We start from the raw sequence: 22,214 nt of genomic DNA, 5'->3' as shown, positions 1-22,214 counted from the left end.
TATTACTGAAACTTGCAGTGATGACCTCAGGCTGTAAAACTACTCACTGGTTTTCTTAATAAAATGAATGTTTAACCTTTGAAAGACAAAAAGAACAATATGTTCACAAATGTTGTGAAAATGGAACTGAATACTTGAGACTATGCCATTTGCCTTGTTATTCATTTGTAAGAAAAGTTTGACATTTTTTGAAAAAACAAACAAAAACAAACATTAACACAATGGCAGAATAGTAAGGTTTGGCAGATCTCAGGGTCATTCTCATTCACTCATTTGTTGTGGATTTATCCTTCAGTGGGACACCAACACTGAACCCCTACAATGTAATCTATAGTGTAATCTGACTTGCACCTCCCTAGAACAATAACTACGCACGGCGTTGACGCAGCCTGCAACGATTGTGACTGGTTGGTTCAGTACTGTTGAGTCCTTGGGTGCTTTTCCAGCTACTTTTTTGCCACAGTTTTTGATTTTATCAATAAGAGAATATCACAATCATCTCATGCTAATCATAGCATTAATATACACTCACAAATGTCAACAAAATCAGAAACTCAGAATGAACATGAGGGAAAAAAGAAGTGAAAAAAAAAAAACCAAAAAACTTTAGGACCCAAAAAAATGATGGAAAACAAGGAGCAAGGATCCAGGGGGGAAAGAAGACCGGGCATTTTATTTGTTTCTATTGTGTGGCACCGCATGTAAAAACACTGGGACACAATCATATGGTAATTAACACATAATGCACCAGCACAAGCATAAATAAACGTCCACCACTTACGTGGGTTAAATCATAGACTCACAAAGATTCCCCAAAGGAGTCTAAATCAGGCCTCAGGCGGGGATGCTGCCTGAGTAAAGGCATGTAGGAGGCAGGACGCACAAATCTTCTGCAAGATTAACTGGACATCACACACTTTGTATTAAGGAGTTGGAAAATTAAAATCTGTTTAAATATTTGCTATATACACAGCTCAGCTGGTTCAGGAATCCCCTGCATGTAGGGATGGGTTCCCACTGTTTCAATTCCTTGGAATTGTTTGCCATTTTTGCAAACTATTCCCTTATCGATTCCAGTCGCCCCAAATGACGTCACCACGTTGCGGAGCGTCATTTACCTGGCAGGAAACATGGTACCTAAGCGGCTCAAACACTCAAAAGTTTGGTTATACTTTACGAGAACGGATAACAACAGGACAACTTGCAATACTTGCAAAGTAGATATTTCATTTAAGGGAGGAAACACTACGAATATGCAAAAGCATTTGCTCACAAAACACACGATGACCTTAAATGAATGTCGTGTTTTTAATTCCGCTCCGGGTTCGTGAATCTCAACCCAGCAGCAGCGGTAACGTTTGTACGTCCTCTCCCGTTAACTCGGCAGGTAAATAATCAACTAACAGTGCATATTATGTTAGCGCGATCTGCCTTATTACAAAACCTGCCATTACTGTGCATTTAGGCGACCATGATGAGAGAGACAGAGTCTGGCTCACATGCTGGCAGTTCTTGCTGCAGTCTACTGGTAGCGTCTCCTTTCAGGCCAGGATAGACGAAAGTCACCGATCAGTGACTAATCACCTCAAGAATATTTCAAGGATAAAAGATCTGATGTCTCAACAGGACCTGGAAAAAACTAGTCCATGCATTCATCTTTAGTGATTACTGTAACAGCATCTTTACAGGTCTACCTAAAAAATTAGTCAGACAACTACAGCTCATTCAGAACTCTGCTGCTCGAGTCCTCACTAAGACCAAAAAAGTGGACCACATCAGTCCAGCTCTGAGGTCTTTACACTGGCTGCCTGTCCGTCAGAGGATAGACTTTAAAGTTCTGATGCTGGCCTATAAAGCTCTGAATGGTTTAGGACCAAAATACATCAGTGACCTCCTGACCCAGTATGAACCTTCCAGATCCCTCAGGTCATCTGGATCCGGTCTTTTATCAGTTCCCAGAGTCAGAACCAGACACGGAGAAGCTGCATTCAGCTTTTATGCTCCTTATATCTGGAACAAACTCCCAGAAAGCCTCAGATCAGCTGAAACACTCAGTTTATTTAAATCCAGGTTGAAGACTCACCTATTCTCAGCTGCATTTGAATAAAGCACCAAACCACTGTTCATCTACAATCACGATGAACACCGGTGTACCACAAGGCTGTGTGATGAGCCCTTTCCTCTACTCCCTCTTCACCCACGACTGCAGACCTGCTGATGGTTCCAACACCATCATTAAGTTTGCAGATGACACCACGGTGATTGGCCTCATCAGTGACAACGATGAGGCCGCCTACAGGGAGGAGGTGGATCGTCTGGCTGAGTGGTGCGACACAAGCAACCTGCTGCTTAACACCGAGAAGACCAAGGAGCTCATCGTGGACTACAGGAGGAATGCTGACCCACATCCACTCATCCACATTAAGGGGACGGCTGTGGAGCGTGTGAGCAGCTTCAAGTTCTTGGGAGTCCACATCTCCGAGGATCTCACCTGGACGACCAACTGCTCCAAGCTGGTCAAGAAGGCTCATCAGCGCCTCTTCTTCTTGAGGACTCTGAGGAAGAACCACCTGTCCTCAGACATCCTGGAGAACTTCTATCGCTGCACCATCGAGAGCATCCTGACCAACTGTATAACAGTCTGGTACGGGAACTGCTCTGCCTCGGACCGGAAGGCGTTGCAGAGGGCCGTGAAAACTGCCACCACTTCCTGCCATAAATGACATCTACGGGAAGCGGTGTCTGAAAAGGGCTGGGAAAATCATCAAAGACCCCAGTCACCCATCACATGGACTTTTCACCCTCCTGCCCTCTGGGAGGCGCTACAGGAGCCTCCGGACTAAGACCACCAGGTACCGGAACAGCTTCTTCCCCACAGCTGTCAGACTCCTGAACTCTGCCTCCTGACATCTGACCCACGTTAAACTCATGGACAGAACATACACACACCCACAATGGACAACTGTACCCTCAAACACACAATAATAACATGGACTGAACCACCACTCACAACCACTAGCACTTTATATAGCCTCTGTAGAAATTATCCACACATCTCACTTATCTTAACTGCACTACTGTATAGCTCTGTATAAATAATCATTCTGTACAATACGATAATTTTAATTCTACAACTGTTTATAACTTGCATAGTTCCCATTTCTGTATAGCTGTATATCTCAGATTCCTGTAAAGTTATTTATTTCATATTCTGTATAGTTTTTCATATTTATATCCTGTTCATAGCCTGTACATAGCTTGTACTCACTACAGCCTGTACATACTTATAGTTATAGAATATTCACAACATACTTCATACCGTGTACATTATAACATACCATAATAGACCCATTTCTGTAATATACTCACATATCTATATTATTGCTAATATATATTGTAATATATCTATATCACTAAAGCACTTCTGGATGGATGCAAACTGCATTTCGTTGCCCTGTACCTGTGCATGTGCAATGACAATAAAGTTGAATTCTATTCTATTCAAATCCACACTTAAGCTTAAATTTCAAAACTTGCATTTAACTACTGATTTTATCTACTATTCTGATTTTATATACTGTTTTGTTTGTTTGTTTATTAGTTAGTTAGTTTGTTTGTTTGCTTTAATCAATTTTAAATCATGCTTTTTATTTGTTTTTGTTTCTAATGTCTCTGTAAAGCACTTTGAATCACCTTGTTGTTGAATTGTGCTATACAAATAAACTTGCCTTGCCTAAGTTTGTGGTAAAAGCCTTGCACCCATTTGCCACAGCAGATGATTTTCAGTAAGTGAATGTGTTTAATTGTAGGCAGGGACATTACTGGATATTCTTGTGTCATTGCTATAGAATATTTTATATTACACTTTGTTATTGCTACAGAAGAATATTGATTTTATTATTTTACATTTACAATTTTTTTCCCTGGGGACCCTGTGACACCCCATTGAAGAGCCGTAGGCTGGATCTCTTAAGATCTCACTGTTGGGTTTGTAAGGCCATGTTACTCCTAAATTTCTATCTTGTTCAAAGAGAAGATAAAACAAAGTTCTAAGCTATTCGACCTTAGTGTTCTCCTTTTTTTAAAAAGAATCGATAAAGAATCGAATCGTTAAACAGAATCGAAAATGGAATCGGAATCGTGAAAATCTTATCAATACCCATCCCTACCTGCATGTGTAAACAAAGCTTTAGTGGATTATATTCCACAGTTTCAAAGAACTGAAAATATGGACTTCAATTCTTACTCTAAAACAGACTTCTTAGTTGCATAAGAAAATTCACAATCTGTCTGATAAAGAAACAGTACAGCCCAGAATTGGACACACAGGCCTGTTATCTGCATGCTTTCTAACACTGACAGTGTCCAAGTGGTTTCCTGCAATTACTAGAGGAACATCCAATAGGTTGCCGTTGCCAAGCAACAAATTAAATTTCAACCTGAAATTTTTCACAAACATTTCTCTCCAACATAATTCAGCTGTACAATGTTCAGGAAAAATGTATTAATAATTTTGAAAGCTTGAGGAGAAAAAAAACAGGTGGGCCGAGCACTGGCATGCTCTGCTTGGATACTAACATACAACACAACTGCAAGAAGGACAGACCTACATCTCTGACCTGCCATTTGGTTAACGGGTGACAGGCAAACAATGACAGCAGTTCCTGAATTTTCTAACTCTACAAAACAACACAAAGACAGAAACTCAAAAAATATCCTCCTAAGTATGTAAAATAAATATAGTAGAACTTTTGAAATGTACTCTAGAAATAATTGTGACATGACTTCATAAAATTCAGAAATCTCTAAAAGGGCTGGTGGTGTAAGACAAACTAAAAGCACCAGTGTTGCTTCTGTCTGCACTCCTCCTTCAAGCCATATGTGAAACATTTGATCATTCAAGCAGCCATTTTGCTTTCTGTACAAAATTTGTAGGACTGACTCACTCCAGCTTTCATTCATTTTGTGCCTCACTTGAATATGTATTGCTGACAGCACAGCAGTGTTACTTAAATACCAACTTCTTCTTTAAAAAAGGTGGATGAGTAATGCAGGATTTATACTTTTACATGGAATCTGCGACAGATGTACGTCATGACTGAAAACGCTTCTGAAACCCAACACCGTGACTTTACGTGCACCATCCTAGAAATGTAGCACACATACAGCACACTGAATCAGCCTGCAATGACTCAAAGTATTCTCTGCCATTTTTACATTTACAGTTATACTTCTCTTGGTGCCATTTTTTAAAATCTCCAAGAAGAGAATGGATCAACTCAAAAAGAGAACAGCTTCCTGTTTATCTGTGTGCATGTGTGTGTTGTACAAGTAAGAGTTTCACCACAGATAAATTAAAATTCCTCAAAGTTCTGGCCATCAAAGCAGCACCATGATGTCCTAAAATCCACTGAATAAAATAAAAGGATCACAGCTTTCCCACTGGCTCACCTGCTTGTACTCCCTGATGCAGTTCTGGCAGCAGAAGCGTTTCTGCTGACCGTCGACCAGAAGCGAGTGATTGGCTGATGCCCGGCTGGGAAGGTAGTCACCACATTGCTCACAGCAGTTCATGATCAGACCATTGGCCCTGCGGTAAACGTTGAAACATGCGTCGCTGCAGATCTTATGGGTCACAGTCTTAAAGCTAACCTCATGCCGGATCTGCAGACAGCAAAACATCAGAAGGATCAAGAAGAGATGTTCACATTTTAAATGACATTTCTCCTGGTTGGTGTGGGTCATACTTTGTTTCAACTAATTCTAATGGAGTTCTAGCTTTGCTGAAAACATCCAACAGTAAAAAAATAAATAAAATAAAATTAAAATAAAATAAATAAAATTTAAAAAAAAATACACAACTAAGATCTCCAACTTGTGTTGTTGAAATAATCAACAAAAAGATATGATAAATCCTGAATGCAGACTATAAAATCTAGTGGACTACTGTTAAACTAAGAACAGACAATGATGGTAGAGCGTTCAAAAACAATCCAGAAAGACATTTTTAAAAATATTTTTAACCGAAAAGTTTGTTTTTTGGATGTGATCGTTACGAGACTAAGAGAGGGGTGCAGAAAAGAAAGCAAGATGTGAAAGGCTAAGCTCACAAACAGCGAAGCCAGGCAAGAGAAAAATACTTAATGAAAGTGTGGTTAGGAGAAACATAATAAATCAGATAACGAGGGAGAGCGAAATTGTCATACCACCATTTCTGACTATGTTTATTAAGAGTCAAGGAAGAGGGGGGGCTGATAAAGTGCAACAGGATTCAAGCATGAAATATTTATTTATTCAAAACAAACACCCAAGCCAAGGATGTAAATAATGAAGGGATGTTGAAGCCCAGCACAACAAGAGCCGAGCCCTGAGGCTCCGTGTGTGTGTTAGCACCACATTACGGTCAAAGGCGTTTGGTTTTCTGATGCTTTTTTTCCCTTTTGCATGCTGCAGGAGCTTGCTTGTGGAGTTGAGAGTCCATCATCTATTTAGGTAAATGATGATGAAATTTACAGACCATGGATACTACAAAACACACACACAGACCTGAACCTTTCCACTGTGCAGGTGTACCTAACACTGCTGAGTCAGTGTAAAATTCATGTGTTTAACCCCAGTGTTACTTTGGTTTTACTCATTGCCACTGAATTATTTATTCCATTGTTGTCATCAGAACCCAGTGCTAAGAAAGTTAGACAGACTGACCTCCGTGTGCTTGCCGCAGACGGTGCATTTGGTTTTGAGGTTTGATTTGGGAGGATTTTGCTTGTTCTCATATGCGCCTAAGCAGCCAGTGCTGCAGAACTCCTGGAAAGACTCGCTGGAGTCGACCTGGGCCACAATGGTACCCTTCATGTTTGTGATGTCCCTGGAAAACAAACACAGAGGCTTTGTGAGGAAAACATCTCCAGAGAATGTGGATTAGATAGCATAATAAAAGCTGTGCTCATTCATGTTTATGACAACTGGAAATAAGATTTTTTTTTTTTTTTAAACCTTCGCTTTCAATAAACTCTGTTGTTGCAACTTTACTCTTTTTTAATGAACTCCAAATGCACTGTATAATCGTAAATCCTAAATATAAAATATCTCCTTCAACGTCAGACTTACTTTTTGCACATGGTGCAGCTCTTCTTGGGGGCAGGTTTGTGTGAGAAGGCAGACAGACAGGTGGTGGAGCAGAAAAGGTGTGTGGAGCCTTTACGCTGGTAGGCTGTTTGGCCTTTTTTCAGAGGCTTTTTACAGTTTGCACAGGTCACCTGGAACGAGCAAACATAGTAATGATTGAGCTGCAGGAAGTAACGAATACAGGGAAAGGGTCTTAAAAATTTCTAAAGAAAGTTTCAGTGCACTGTTTGCATAAATTATGTACAGCATGTAGTAGGAAGTGGGTAGCAGATTAGATTAACATACTTAAATATGTTTATACTTAAATCATACTTTTACTAAAAATATAAAAAGGGTAGACACAAAAAGTAAACACTCTGCTTCAATCCTGGATTTAAATTCTGAAATGTAAAATTTTCCAGATCGTTTGCACTATAACTAACGCAATTACACAGGACTTGAATGACCACAGTGGATCACCTTGACTGTCCTGGGCTGTGGCTGGGAGCCTGAGGAGGAAGTAGTTGAGGAAGACTGGCCTGGAGGTTTGGGCAGCGAAGTGGCTGGTGATGGAGAGTCCACCCCTGTCTGTTTTTGGTTGCGGGGGACTGAAGCTGACTGAGAAATCCAAGAATCTGCAGGGAAAGATGGAAAGAAAGTTACCTGGAATGTTTTTTAAAATTGTATATAAATATATATAATGCTATGTCTGCACTAAACATTGATCTGCTATACAGACATGAAACAATGACAACAATAATTTTAAGTAAATAAAGAAATAAACCTCCAGAAGTCATATTTAGAGGACTAGCTCCTGACAACAGCACCATCTAGAGTCTACATGGAGGTTGACAGGAACTGCCAAAAGGCTGGCATATAAACTCAAGTCCAGAAAGTGTATGATGAGCAAACACCAAACTTCCTGTAGATCTGCAATATCGCACATTTTGTTTAAGCACCAAATTTTTCAAAAAGTAAAAGAGTGGAGGGGGAGCTGTTAGTCAAGGATTTTAAAACTAATTTAATCAATTCTTACAATCACAGCCTAAACAAAGATTCCATCAAAAGCATGCTTTTGATTGGTCAAATCAATGCTTTGCTGAATGACACACTGTGCTGTTACAGAAGTCGAGCTGTGTTAAACTTTCAGTCAGACGGATCTGAGTTTGAGGAAATCATATTAGACAATACATAAAGAAATGCAGGCTGACCAACAATCTAACTGTCTTTCTGGTAATTCCAACTGAGAAAGGTTTGATGCTAATTTACATAAGGTTTACATATGAAAACACAGTAAGTGTGTTCACATGGACACTGTTATCCAGGTTATCAAGCTGTTGTATGGGTATGACTACTGTCTGCCGCATGTGCTGGTGTCTGCAAAACTTAAACACAAAATCCACACCATGACATTCATGGAACCATTTAATTAGAAAGATTCGTTGTGGCTGTTGACCTGACATTATCCTGTGACCCGTCTAAACAGATAAGGACATTTTTCTCCCACCTATGTATTATTTAATTCCATCATTAGTTAAGAGATCGACGATCTCTTAAGTTAGGAGTTAAAATGACTACAGAAACAGAAAACAGCATCACCAATCTGAATAAAATCCATCTGAACACAAAAGTTGTCTAAAGTTTCTGGCCAAAGATATTAATCTGCACCTGACTGACTCTAGGATTGTGATTATATTAATTGTCAACGAGACATCCAGCACCCATTTTCTTTTTTTATTTGAATTAGTATGAGCAACCCTCCATTCAAAATGAGTTGGTCATTAAGAACAGAGCTAAAGAGCGATTTCAAGGCAAAGTATTGAAACGCAACAACTTCTCCAAACCCCACACACACACACACACACACACACACACACACACACACACACCCCATGTCGTAACCAAATCCAAACATCACATTCCTTTTATGCCAATTTCAGCATTTTAACATGAGAAAAATGTTATGTTCCTACCTGCTCTATTGTGTGTGCCCATGTCCCCATTCTGTACCAGTTGGCCCATGGGACCTGAGCCCCGCCCAGGGTTAAAGGAGGCAGTTGGTCGACCAGATGGGGTGTCAGGATTCAGGCTGAACGTATTGTGGATCTGTAGACCATTTTCTTCCACCTGGCCCTCACCTGCCTAAAAACACAAGTTAGTTATGTTAGTGTCAAAATATTAGAAACAAGGTGATGAGGAGGGAAAACTTAACACACGCGGGTGTCATATTCACTGCGATACACAAAACCAAAACTGAATCCAACTACATCAACTAGAGTAACTGCTGATGCATCTGATAAGTAGATACTGGCATAGCAGCTCGCTCAGGTGTCATTACAAAGAAATCATTATTTTCTTTGCCAAGAATAAAACCGCTGTGCCAAAAAGGAAAAAAAACAAACACCTGCCTTCACCAACATTTACTAGTAGACATCATAAAAAGTCGGCACTAAAAATTAGGTGGAAGCAAAAAAATAAAAACTGAATTATACTAAATATTTAAAAAACAAAACATGAAAACATAATGAAAACTTCGACAGCAACAACAAAAAAAAAAAAAGTTGTGGGTGTTCTTACTGCTGCGACAGCTGCTGCTCCTCCTTGCAGTGATGTCACAGAGGTTATCATCAGGTTCATGTCTGGCTGAGCATCCTCTGGATGTGGAGGGGAATTTACTGTGGAGCCTCCTTTCTGGCTAGCAGACCCTAATGTAGTGACACTGGCTATCCTGATCTCAGAATCTGGCTCAGTGCTACTGAGTGCACCTGGGGAGTGGGATGCAGATGTGCCTTCAGGAGGCACCGGAGTGGACGAGGATGTGTCTCTCTGTTCAGAGTCCTCCTCGTCGTCAATGACAATAGGCTCGGTTGTTGTGGTTGGAGGCTTCAGCGGTGCTGCTGCTGTAGATGCGTTGGAAGACGCAGGAGAGCCGGGGGTCTTTGCTGCTGTGGACGTGTCTACAGTTGCCACAGCAGCTGCCAGCTCTGGGCAGTCTGTGCTGGGCGTGTCTTGGGAGAGGGTTGTGGCAGAAGGCTGGGGAGCTTCCTCCCCTACAAGAACCACATCATCATCATTGTCCTCTGTGCCACCCTCCTTTGTGGCTCCATCTTCCGTTACCATGGAAACTGCCTCACTAGACTCTTCGGAAGGAGGCGTGGGGTTTTGCTGGGGAGAGGGAGTGGCATCCATGGGCTCCACCCGCTCCCCTACATCTTCTGCCACGACAGGGTTTGGTTCCGACTCCCCGTCCATCACAAAGGCAACCACCTGACAACGCACACAAAAAGCCAGTTAGGAAACAGCTATGCAAAGTTGGCGTTACTAATTAGTTTAATGACGTCTGACAGCATTACAGGTAGTTCAGGTGTCCCTAGACGCAAGCTTCCCCCACACAGCCAACTGATGCCCTACAGCTGTAATAGTCATTGTTACAATCACCACCCTGCCTGTCTTTACTGGCTTGCTTTTGGCAGTTATATTTAATGGCTACTTCACCATTCACATCATCTAATAAAAAGAAAAAAGTCCGACCAGATTTTCCCTTCTGTGGGGCATTTTAGGTGAGCTCACTCTTTGAAATGCCCGCCTAAATGTCAACCACTTCCAGATGTGAGGCCTTCATTTCACAAATACAGCCATAACTTTGATGCTCTGCTTACATCCACAGCAAAATTGGATGCCTTGCTGATGCTGGGGCAGTGATGTGAATGTTTCCGCTGTGTTACTTCATTTAGGTCAAGAATGTCTGTGAGCACATTTGCCATCAAGATGGAAAAACTGCTACTCCAAGAAAACATAAAATAGAATAAAATAACTGCAAGAACACAAAAATTAATGACAAAAACATTTCAATCAATAATGGACCTGGTTAAGACTTTCCGTTAACTGGGTTTTCCTCAACAATGACTCACATTGCTCCTGAAAGAACAGGTCAAGGAGTTCATTTCAGAGCTCTTCAGCTGTACTAAACACAGAGGTTCAAATTTATCGATCAGTCTAACAATATGATAACTCCCATGACTTTTCTCTCCACTCAGATTCATTAAAAATCTGTTCATAGTTTAACAAAGCATGTAAACAGAGCAGTCTTTCTTGGTCTTAATCTACTACATTTTTTCCTAATGATTCTAATACTGTCAGAAGAGTATTTAAATGATAGGGATGTAGGCCGGTGAAGGGCTTTGTTCTCTACAGATAAACCTCTCTGGTTGCATTTACCACAAGAAAGCGGGAATCTAATGTTCAACACATGCAACGGCAGAGGTGACGTCTCCATGGGTGAGCATATGTGCCTGCCCAGCAACGGGGGCCCCTCCTCCTCACCATCACGCCTCTTCCTTTCATCCTCTTCTTCTCTCTTCCCGTTCCCTTAAGCTCCTTACCCAACTACAGGCAACTCTACTCCTCGTTTTCACCTGCTGCCTTTCACGTCTCTTCCGCCCTCCCTGCTTCTTACGCCTGTGTATCACTCAACACAGCTACTCTCTTGTTGTCCTTGGCAACCAGCGAAGCTACACCTTGGTTGCCGTGGTGATGGTAAAGCCCACCACCACCACAGGGACTTGTTTTGTGCACTACATCTGGGTGCTCTTGAGTTGACCAACACAACGTTTAAATGGTTGTGCGGTTCATGTGTGTGTCTCGTAAACTAAACGGCAGTGATGTACGTGCACGTAGTGTAAAAACATACAAACAAGTTAATTTGTTAACCATCTTACCCGATCCAAAAGAGAAGAAATAGGACAGAAAATGGAGTGATCTGAATGAGTGCCACATTCTGAATCAAATAATATTCAAGGCACTTTTGGGGAAGTCAGCAGTCTGTTGATCCCTCTCTGTCAAAATCTCCTTTTCATGTAACACAGCAGTGAGGGTGGCTGTAAGCCACATATCACATCACTGCTGACAGCTGCAGCACACACACACACACACGACACTAACAGATGCTCGCTCATAGACACACTTCTATGGTGACAATGATCTTTGTAGCTCTGCTAATTACGCCAACAGTTGCCCAGAAGAGGAAGCGCCTGAAAGCGCCTGAAAGCACCTGAACACACGATCTGAGTTGTAAAAGAGCTACAGAGGAAGCCAGACATCACTGTGGTGGCCATTTTGGTCTCAGCACTGTGGGGCGCATCAAATAAAACTCACAGCAGTACACAAGCATCTTTAAGGATGCAGGTAAATGACTGGGTTATTACAGTACATATGAAGAGAACTTTAGCTGTTGCCTCGTTAGCTTAATGAACAAACTGGTTTAGCAAGACTTCAGCATGAGCAGATTCGGCCCATATATATTTACCCTGGTTTTCCAGATTTTAAGCCCAGTATCAGAAATAGCAAAGGTGCTTAGCTGTGTGTCAAGGTCACCCTGACCTCCAAACATGCACCTAAAAACCAGTGACATCTCACAGCTTTGTATAGAAAACGTGCTCATAATTACCGCTTTAACTGTTTGAATGGATCCAGATCAATATAGGCCTTTTAACACCAACACCAATACAGATTTTAAAATCTGATATATCAGTCAAGAGTTTTCTTTCAGACACATGAAACATAAATATTTGTTATTAGAGTTAAACTTGCTTCATTGTATACCTCTCTGATGGACAAACTATGCAACATGAACACTCATGACATGGTTAAAGAGTGGTTTTATCCACAGTTATAAATACCAGTACAGATGTATTGATAAATCACCAATATCCAATTTTTAAATATTGGCACTGAAAACTCTTTCACTGCAATGTGTGGCTTTTTTCCTTGTTATTTGATGTCAGCTTAAGGTGACAAAAGGTCATAAATATACCGCAAATGTTGAATTAGTTTTTAACAACGATTCACGGGTGCTCTCAACTTGGAGAGCAACAGGTGTAGATTCAACAAAAGGCATGGTTCATTCTTACAAACAGTAAGACACTTAAGCGAAGACCTGAGACCTAAGAGGCTACCGCAGAAAACATGTGTGTATGTTCGGAAGTGGACAGAACATTAGGAAGAAAAAATATAATTAGATAAATAAAACAACAAAACTCAAACTCTGTGGCCTTGTTAAGAAAAAACACCTTTTAAATAAGTGTTTGGCACAGCGGTGGAGTCATTAACACTTTAACATGTTATGTTTTCAGGTTGTGTCACTTTTCACACAGTTTTTCAGTCAACATACCAGCTCCTTGGCTTTAATGTTCCCACAGGACAGCTGTGAAGTAAAGCACTCCATTTGGACATATCTTCCAAAGTTTGTGGCTGCAGTTATGTCCTGCCCAAGAGACAGACAAAAGCAAAACTAAACAACTTCCAAACTGCAGACTTCTGGTTGGCAAAAGTGCTTCTGGTGCTTTATTTGTTCATATATCTATTGCAGTGATGAGCTTATCCCAGCCATTAAAAGGCTGTTGTTGGCTGCAACTAAAGATTATTTTGGTAGGTAACTACTCTGCCAATTTTTCCTCCATTAGTCAATAACTACTTCAATAACTCCTCTCTGCTTCCTGTGGGCAAACCTCCTATTCTAGGCTCCAGTGCCACATCTGCTCAAGTCTGCCCACCTGTGACTATCACCATGTAGTCTCATCCCATAGGAAATTAAAATAATGACCCAGGAAACATGAATTTGAAAATAATCAAATGTCTGTTTAATAATACTCAAACCATCAGAATAAAAATTAAATAAATAAGAAATATTAAGTCACACAAGTGTTAGTAGTACTTAAAATAAAGAAAATTTCAAATAGGAAACTAAAAAAGGCTTCTGTCCATAAGTTGAAGTAAAGCTTCAAATGAAATCAAAAATATTTTATTTTCCATTCCAAAATAACAAGTTTCCAAAGTTTACAGATGATTCAGTTCATGAATTCATGATTGCAGTGAACATCCTCTGGAGTAAGGCTTTCTCTTATCCTTGAGATGATGTTCCCAGCTGCTGATAACCATGCTAAAGATGACTCTGTCATGACTTTAGCCATTTGAAAGGTGCATTTGCCTCTTTACAGGACAAACTCATCTATACACCTGTGCTTAATACTAGTAAAACAGAACAAAACAGAATGAGAAAAGACAGTTACTAATCACAAATTTGGTTTTATATTTTATATAGAAATATATAAAAACTAGGAGGCAGTGTAGCTACTCCTGATTAATGGTTTGATATTGCATTTGACTCATTAGTTAACAAAACTAAAAAGGTGTTTGCTTAGCAAGTATCATCCTGAGAGGTTTTCAACAGGCAAGCTAACATAAAAATTACTTTACAAACATAAATATTACTATTCAGACATTATCATAAACATGGTATCAATGCGCGCCCTGACTTAACTCTCTAAAACTGACCCATCCAGAGCTGACGTCACAGCTCTAGGGTGCCGGCGTTTTAAATGCTTTTGCGTTGCATTAATGCTGTCGTGGAAGGAATGCTCTGCTTTCCACAGTCTGCATTCAACTTTGTTTTCTTTGAAATGCTTTCACATTTTTTAATAAAATCAGTTTCCATTTTCTTCCATCCTCCCGTTTTGTGGGTTGCACTACGTTCTTCTTCTCCATTAGTTCTGACTCCAGTCTCGACAGACAATAGAGGCGTTACTGCCCCCATATGTTCCTGTAATTGACTGCAGTTACAAAAACGCATTTACGTGGTATTAGTATACGACGGGTTGACAATAAAAGTCAGCAATTATGCCGACAAATCACTGCAGGCCTACTTGCTATCTGGTTAGCTGGCGTTGCACAAGAGGCTGTTCAGCAGTGTAAATTTGTAGAATTCCAATTATAGCGTTTGGGCATGCATGTCACGAATGGAACCGGGTCACCAGTTCTTACTGATGATGTGACTACTGATAGAAGTAACAGTGTACAATGCTATAAGCCTGCTCCGTTTCAACCAAATGCTAATCTCTGTAATAAGATTTGCATTTGGTTGAATTCATGTGCAGAAAAAGTAGGAAAAGGGAAGAGGACTACTGGGTGTTTGAAGCTTTCTGATATCCATTTGTAGTGAACGTAGGAACCCCTGGTACTGGGTATTAGCTGGCTACACCAGAAGCCCCCCTCCCCCAAAAATTGGCTGCTGCTTCAAGAGGCCCAATTAGCAGACGTGTCATTGAGTTAAACAATTGATCAAATGCTCCAAAACTGATTGGACAAAGAATCACGATAAAGAAGTACGATGACACAAAATATACAAGAAGGATCCAAAAGCTGCATAAGACAAAGATGTAAAATTTTCTCAAATGAGTTAGTCCTCTGACCTTTACCCATCTCAGCCGGCTGTTAACATACTGAAGATGAAAATTATTTGAGGAAGGCCAAAATAACAGAAGCTACTGAAGGTGGTTGTAGTTTAGGCCCAGAAAAGCTTCTTATCAATAAGAAGCCCACTAATAGATGCACAAATGCAAGGGTAGCATTGGCTGGAAGACACAATGTGATTTCTGATCAGGGACATATCACAAGGGTCACCAAACCAGTGACCAGACTCAAGAACACATCGATGAAATTAAGATCAACCTGTACTAGAATGATGGCAGATAAAAGTAGTGAGAAGCCACGGAACAGATGACAATCTGAAGTGAAAAATGGTGGAGGCAGTGTAATGTAAGAGCATGCACGGCTTTCAGTAGCAATGTGTGACCAGTCTTCCCTGAAGATGTGACAGAACACAGAAGCAGCCAGATGACGTTTACTGGGATACAGTGCTGCTCAGATTCAGCCAAATTCAGTAAAGTTGATGGATAGTGCTTCACAGTAACACTCTCCAATGACCCAAGACATACTAAGAAAGCTGGAGTTATGGATGTGGAATATTCTGTAATAACCAATTCATTCACCTGATGTCAACCCAAGCAAGCTGTACTTCAACTTGCTGTAGACAAAACTAAAGGTGGAAAGCTCTACGAACAAACAGGAACTGAAGACAGCTGCAGCAAAGGCCACGATAGAGGAGGAGGAAACTTCTTGTTTGGTGATGGCTCCAGAATTCAGGTGGTTTCTCTCTGCAAAGGATACTCAAAGTATCAAACATGAAACCCATCTGTGGGGTTATGTTTAAAGGGAACCCCGACTATTATGACAAGTTACTCTAAATATGTTACAAATTATTTTTGTTATTCATTAAATCTTTGGTGTTTAAAACTATTTTGGAGCCATGGGAGTAGCCATGTTTTTTCGCACACAATGCATTCTGGGACGATGACGTGTATTGGTTGTCGGTAGTATAGGTGCTTTCGTTCAGCTAACCTGTTTTGGTTTTTAAAGTGTAGCAACCGTATTAATTAACTTGCCTATTAGTGACCTGGTTACGACTTGGTAGACCAGCACTATCCGGTCTTTTGGTCTGGCGTTATTAGCCATATCTGAGCCCAAACTCCGCTGCAAAAGTCAAAGGATCACTGCAGCATTACTAAGAGTTGAAAAACTGTCTAAATTTGTTCATCTGTAATAAAATGATCAGTGTGGCTGCTCTGCCAGGTGTAACAATTACGTGGCATCCATGAAAATGGGATTTATGACATTTAACTGAGTTAGAAGCTAGCAGGGAGTTAGCTTGCTAGCTTCCATCTAAATATAATTTACCATGTTCTGACTGAGAGATTTTTTATCAAATTAAAACGTACAGCTCTGCTATCACTTCCAACATAAATAATGACAGGAAAGTAAACAGCAGTGACGTTTGTAGAGTTACTGAAGTTGGGCTAGCTTGTATATAATGATGTGCTACGTGATCGCTAGCACGACAAGCTATGTTAGCATAACATAAACAGTAAAGCTGGAGGACGAACGCTAACGAATGGAAGACTTTTTTCCACTCGATAAAAGTTAATATGAGGGTTCCCAATGGTTAGGGGTAAATGGCAAGATCCTGTAAATGGACCAAACGTCAGTCAGGAGAACCACTGAGATAATCCATCCACAATATAAGGGCTGGGCTAGTTACATCGTAAGGGTTTAAAAACTGAGCTTTAAAATGATTAGCAGTAATAAAAACCGTGAGAAGCCGGCAGTGATCACTGACTGTTTTTAGGAGATTGTATCTTGTTCGATTTAATCTCAACAAGGCATTAAAACATGTTAAAAACACAGTCTTATTAAATGCAGACTACTTTGGGCCCGCAAGCAGGATTCACAATGTTATCACTTAAAGACCGGATACCGGTCATGGAGGCTGACAAGTGCTGCCCAAAGAACATCTGGATTAAGACATACGGCTTCAAAAGGTTTTGGTACTTTACAACAAACGCTCTCAGTCGCCGTTGCCATTGGCAAGCAGTAGCCACATAGACACCAGTAGTTTTCCCTCACTCTCTCGTCCTCGTCTGACGGATTGTTTTCATCTTCACCTAAACTAAGTGGTGGTTGACTATTTTCATGCTCTCTCTCGGTTTGCTCTGGTTCAAACTGGAAATGCTGAACAGAAGCCATTTCCAGTGCGCTGCTAACTGTGAACTGGATGCGGTGCAACCGTATGACCTCACTACCCAGAGTGCATTGAGAAATAAATAACAATGGCAACCTACTGGTAAATCGGTTTTATATAAAATGTGCTTAAAAGGAAAACATTTGGTGTATTTTAATACCACATATGTTTTATTGAAAGCACAGTACATATTTTAGTGCAAACATGTCTTAATAGCCGGGGTTTCCTTTAATTTTCCACTTACATTTGAGCCAGAGAAAATGTGTTGGGCTTCTGTCACATTGTAAGGAAAGACTAGTCATCCATTGCTACTGGGAGCCATGCATGCTCATAGAATATCCTGCCTCTACCACATTTTACATTGACAATACATCTCTATGAAAGTTGAATTATTAAATTTGGTCAAATATTAAGGGCCTCAACAGTATATTGGTGCTGAAATTAAAAAAAATGCTTGACCTGATTTTCAAATAAAGTTAATTTAACTATCGTTTTCAATTCTCTTAGCACCATATCCAGCACGTGAGACACATGGTCGTGATGTGGAGTCAAGCAGTGCGCTCACGTCAAGTTTCCAACTAAGTCAGGAAATTGGCTGCAGGATAATTAACAAAGACTGACCCCATCCCATGTCTTCCCAAGATTTTTAAGCAGATTACTAGCAAAAAAACAAAAAATCATTTTCTTTTGCCAAATTTCTTCATAACTAAAAAGTGACAAAATGAATAATAAAAAAAGTTAAAACATTCCCGCTACAAATTCTCAGTCTGCTCTGATGCTTTCAAATACCCGTTTTTTTCCAGCCAGACTGCTATTTTGCGTTACAAATGACTAAAGCGATTTCATGCTTATTTAAACTGTACTTCTTCATTGCAGGTATTTTCCAAGCAGAGAGAAGACGAAGAAAAATTTCAATATGCAAAAATGGGCTGCATATCTGTCCTATACTTTCTATCAAAGTACAAAGACTCTCTGATAACTGTATGCTTGGTAGAGAAATATAGGAGTTCACATTGTTAAATGCCACGGCTGCAAACTCAGCAGTCATTATATCAGAGGTGTATATGTTTGCTGCTAATAAAGAGCTGCTCCACTGTAGAGCACTAGTGCCGAATAAGGAACACTTACTTGCTGTGACCATGTGACAGGAAGTACAAGGCAAAACAGAATGACATTCAAGATCAATACAATATGCTTGACTGTTCAAAAGAAGGATTGAATTCCAAGTCACTGACTTACTATAATTAGGTTCTTCCTTTAGAAGCGACAACCCAAGCTAATGTATATAAACACAACCTGCGCTAAGGCAATAACATGTCCGTAACCATGGTGTTAACTGGAGTCCAAATACTAGCCAGGAGACCCAAAGGAACCCACTCCCCCATTTGCAAGACCTCCCAAAAGCAAAGCAAAGCTGAGCTGCAGATAGATGCTTCATGCTTTTCTGGCCTGATATTCCACCAACAGAGAAATCTATGTGCAAAGCAACTCAATAGTGCTCTGAGGGGGGGGGGGATAGCCTGGTCTAGACTCAGTTCAGACTGCAATGCAGAGCTACGAGACAGCCTGCATTCACGTGGATGAGATGAAAACGAGGACCCAGCATTAATGAGCTCTGACATGCAACCTTGACTCCCAACGTCAACACCAGGTGAACGGAGAGGTGGGATGGCGCTGTGGCCGAGCCTGCCTCCATGCAACACACACACACACACACCTCAACAAGACTAGCAGTTTAAAGCAACGCCTGCGCCACATCACCACCCCACAGAGGTGCTCGTCTACCTTTCCAACTGCATCAGTTTGCGCATGAAGCCACAGAAGTTGACATTTTCCCCCGTCTCTCCCCCCAAGCAGGTCACAAGGTGGAGATGTGATAGCTGTTTGCGCCAGTATTTGCGCAGACAACAGCCGATTAATAAAATATTCAAATTAAACGCCTGGGATTATTATATAAGACTTATGTCACTGAGAAGTGATGCGTAATGCGCAGCCATCAGAGCATCCCCAAGCCAGCTGATGGGCTAAAAAAAATACACAACACAAAATCAAATGGTCCATTCCGTTTACCTGAATGCAAAACTAAACCCTGCTATACACAGCTGTAGAGACCTCCTGTGAATTATTAGAAAACACCCAATGAAGGACAGGCTGTACGAAGCCTTCGGGGGCCGCCGGAGTCCCACTGGTCGTGCCCTTGATTATCAACACCGCTTGGAAGGACCACCACAGCACAAAATCCGGCCCGTGCCCCCGGCTACAGCGGCGACTATCACTCGACCCCGAAATAGCTTCCATTTCTCTTCCCCGGCATTTATATTTAACAAACTTGGCAATAAAAAGCAGATCCAAAACTTTGATCAGTGAGAATAAACGGAACCAGCACTACCTGAGCTGCGCAGCTCTTCCATAAATAACCTGGGAAAAAGGAGAGGCTAGACTGGCTTCCAAGTTGGGGTCCAGGAGAAACGTGGTTCAGGGTGTTCCGTTCCGCTCCCTCCCCTGCCCCTTCCTGCCGCAAACAGCCATTGGATTAGCGGCAGATCGAGGGGAGGAGAGCAGACACAGACTGCGCCATTGTTAAAATACCAACAAAAATCATTGCAACTTGCTCGCATATAACAGATTAAAATAGAAGCAAATGTTTATCAAGATGGGCTAATGCAGTGTGCCACTGACAAGCACAGTCCCCAACACCTAAAAAAAGGAAAAAGAAAACGTGTTTCCCCCCTTCCACAACCCCTGTTCTTGTCCAGATTATCTGCTCTATAGGCGCACACATGCCGGTGCCAGCGAAACAGACCCGGGTTTCGAATAAAAAGCCCGATTTCTGCGATACCTGTGACGATGGGGGTTTTAATTGGAAAGTTACCCTACGCGGAGTCCACCCTGGCGCAATCACTGGCAAAATATACTCGGCAACCGCAAGGGGCGCCCTACTCTCATATATCACATGAACTGGCTTCATTTGTGTCATGCGGTGGTAAACAAGACCCGGAGAAATTCTCTTATCGTGTTTTACGTGAGCATCCTGTGAGTTACCTAAACTGTAACTAGGTATGAACCCATTACTATAACAACCAGAGTAATTTTGTCCCCACCCCCCCACCACACACCTTCCTCCTCCCCCAGCGGAAAACAGCACTGCCTGCCGTCCGCCATTAGCCAACTGAACAATACTGAAGACTAGAGGCGGCAGTAGCTACAGCACGCAGAGACGGAGAGGACCAAATCTGTTAAAATTAACTGTTTATTCATCCCTTAATGAGTCTTCACGCCCCAGTGTGAGTACTGTGAAACTCTCCGGGCATCCGGCTAACCCCCCCGCACAAGTTCCCCAAACTTTGGCCAATTAGGCGTAAAAGTAGAATACGAAAAACGTCTGTGAAATTCGCTTACCGGAGTAGAGCTCAAAACGGTGTAGCGCCACTTTTGTGCCTTGACATTAATCCGCGGAAGCGCGTGCGCACAAGTTTATATCCAAGATCATCTACTGAGCAGAGCACTCACTACGCGTCAACAGCACGTTCACTCGCGTACAAAAACAGATATGAATTTCTGAGAACTCATTTATGGTTTGTGTTTACCTGCAACATATCTATTCACAGTTCTCAGTGAGACGGGATTCGGAGGAGTGATTTTATTAAGTCAGTAATTGTTACTCTGTGGACTCATGATAAATGTGAGGGAGGCCGAATGTTGTCTATTATAATGCTGTTGATTTTTGTTTTTTGTACTTTATTACACAATGTCCTTCCATCATAGTCCATTGTGATGTAGCAAGTAGGTTGTTGGGGCATCCTTCAATTTTGGACAGAATATGTAAGCTGCTCTGAAATGTAATGTTAACATACATTTTAAAAAGGCCAAACGATTTTTTTGTTTGGCACATTTTCAACACTGAAAATGGACATAAACTGAAACTACAGGTAAACAGTTGCTGATAAAACCTCAAATAAGAGTACAAATTGCATAATTTGTCCCGCGCAAATCACCCCTTAGTTTTTGCCCCGCTGCTAACCTTCACAGCTAGCCGTTTATGTAATTATAAATTTTATATTCAATCGGTCTGAATCTGTAATTTTCATTATTAACAGTTATTACGTTTTATATTGAGGTTACTCTCCGATATCTAAAACACAGCTGATAGAAATTAACGACTGAAATAAAAATGATACACCGCGAGGAGCTCAAATTTCCTAAAAAACAAAACAAAACAACTACTTCCTCTTATTTTTATTGTAACCGGAAGTAACTACGGAGTGAGAGCTCCTCTACGATTCACCCTCTTTTCTTTTCCTCTTGCGCCTGCGCAGGAGGTCCAATCAGTGGCTGCATTGCAAGCAATTAAAAATCCATTAAGATGCTCGCACCTTATCCTCGATATATAGCATGTATCCCAGGTCAAGTGTGGCCAGTCCTGCTAGAAATGCACCTTAGTTATTCTTGATTTTTTATTTTGGGTCCCCTTTCTCGAAGCTTAACAAGCTGCATTGAAGTACACAGCTCGGATCCAATCAGGAACAAGGATCCGGGTTGAGAGAGTTCATGTTCTCAGCTGTGTCGGCTCAACATGGGTTTCCTCTCATAATTTCACCCAGAGACTCACCAGAAACCAAACGGCGGCGGGAAATTAATGACGCCCACCAGAAAGTGTTAGAAAAATGCCGCACACACCTTTACAAAGCAAAATTAA

At 41.2% G+C, this 22,214-nt stretch overlaps 1 protein-coding gene across 2 annotated transcripts in view; it reads right to left on the bottom strand.

Annotated features, from left to right (window-relative positions):
- zmym2 (zinc finger, MYM-type 2) overlaps nt 1-21,035 on the bottom strand; it is a 31,754-nt gene extending 10,719 nt beyond the window's left edge. Inside the window, exons 1-7 of one of the 2 annotated variants that reach the window (XM_026144586.2) lie at nt 20,918-21,035; nt 9,685-10,374; nt 9,081-9,249; nt 7,588-7,742; nt 7,111-7,259; nt 6,706-6,868; nt 5,452-5,664 (exon numbers count right to left, since the gene is read on the bottom strand). In XM_026144586.2, coding sequence (XP_026000371.2) covers nt 5,452-5,664; nt 6,706-6,868; nt 7,111-7,259; nt 7,588-7,742; nt 9,081-9,249; nt 9,685-10,359 — 1,524 coding nt within the window. In that variant the 5' untranslated portion in view covers nt 10,360-10,374; nt 20,918-21,035. Of the gene's footprint in view, nt 1-5,451; nt 5,665-6,705; nt 6,869-7,110; nt 7,260-7,587; nt 7,743-9,080; nt 9,250-9,684; nt 10,375-19,907; nt 20,041-20,917 lie in introns of those variants that run through there. The other variant, XM_026144587.2, reaches the window with a different exon arrangement.
- Between the last annotated feature and the right edge of the window lie 1,179 nt (nt 21,036-22,214).

Source organism: Astatotilapia calliptera, chromosome 16, assembly GCF_964374335.1.
Source record: "Astatotilapia calliptera chromosome 16, fAstCal68.1, whole genome shotgun sequence".
Taxonomy (NCBI): domain Eukaryota; kingdom Metazoa; phylum Chordata; class Actinopteri; order Cichliformes; family Cichlidae; genus Astatotilapia; species Astatotilapia calliptera.
The sequence above is the reverse complement of the archived record's forward strand: the minus strand, read 5'-3'. Positions and strand labels throughout refer to the sequence as shown.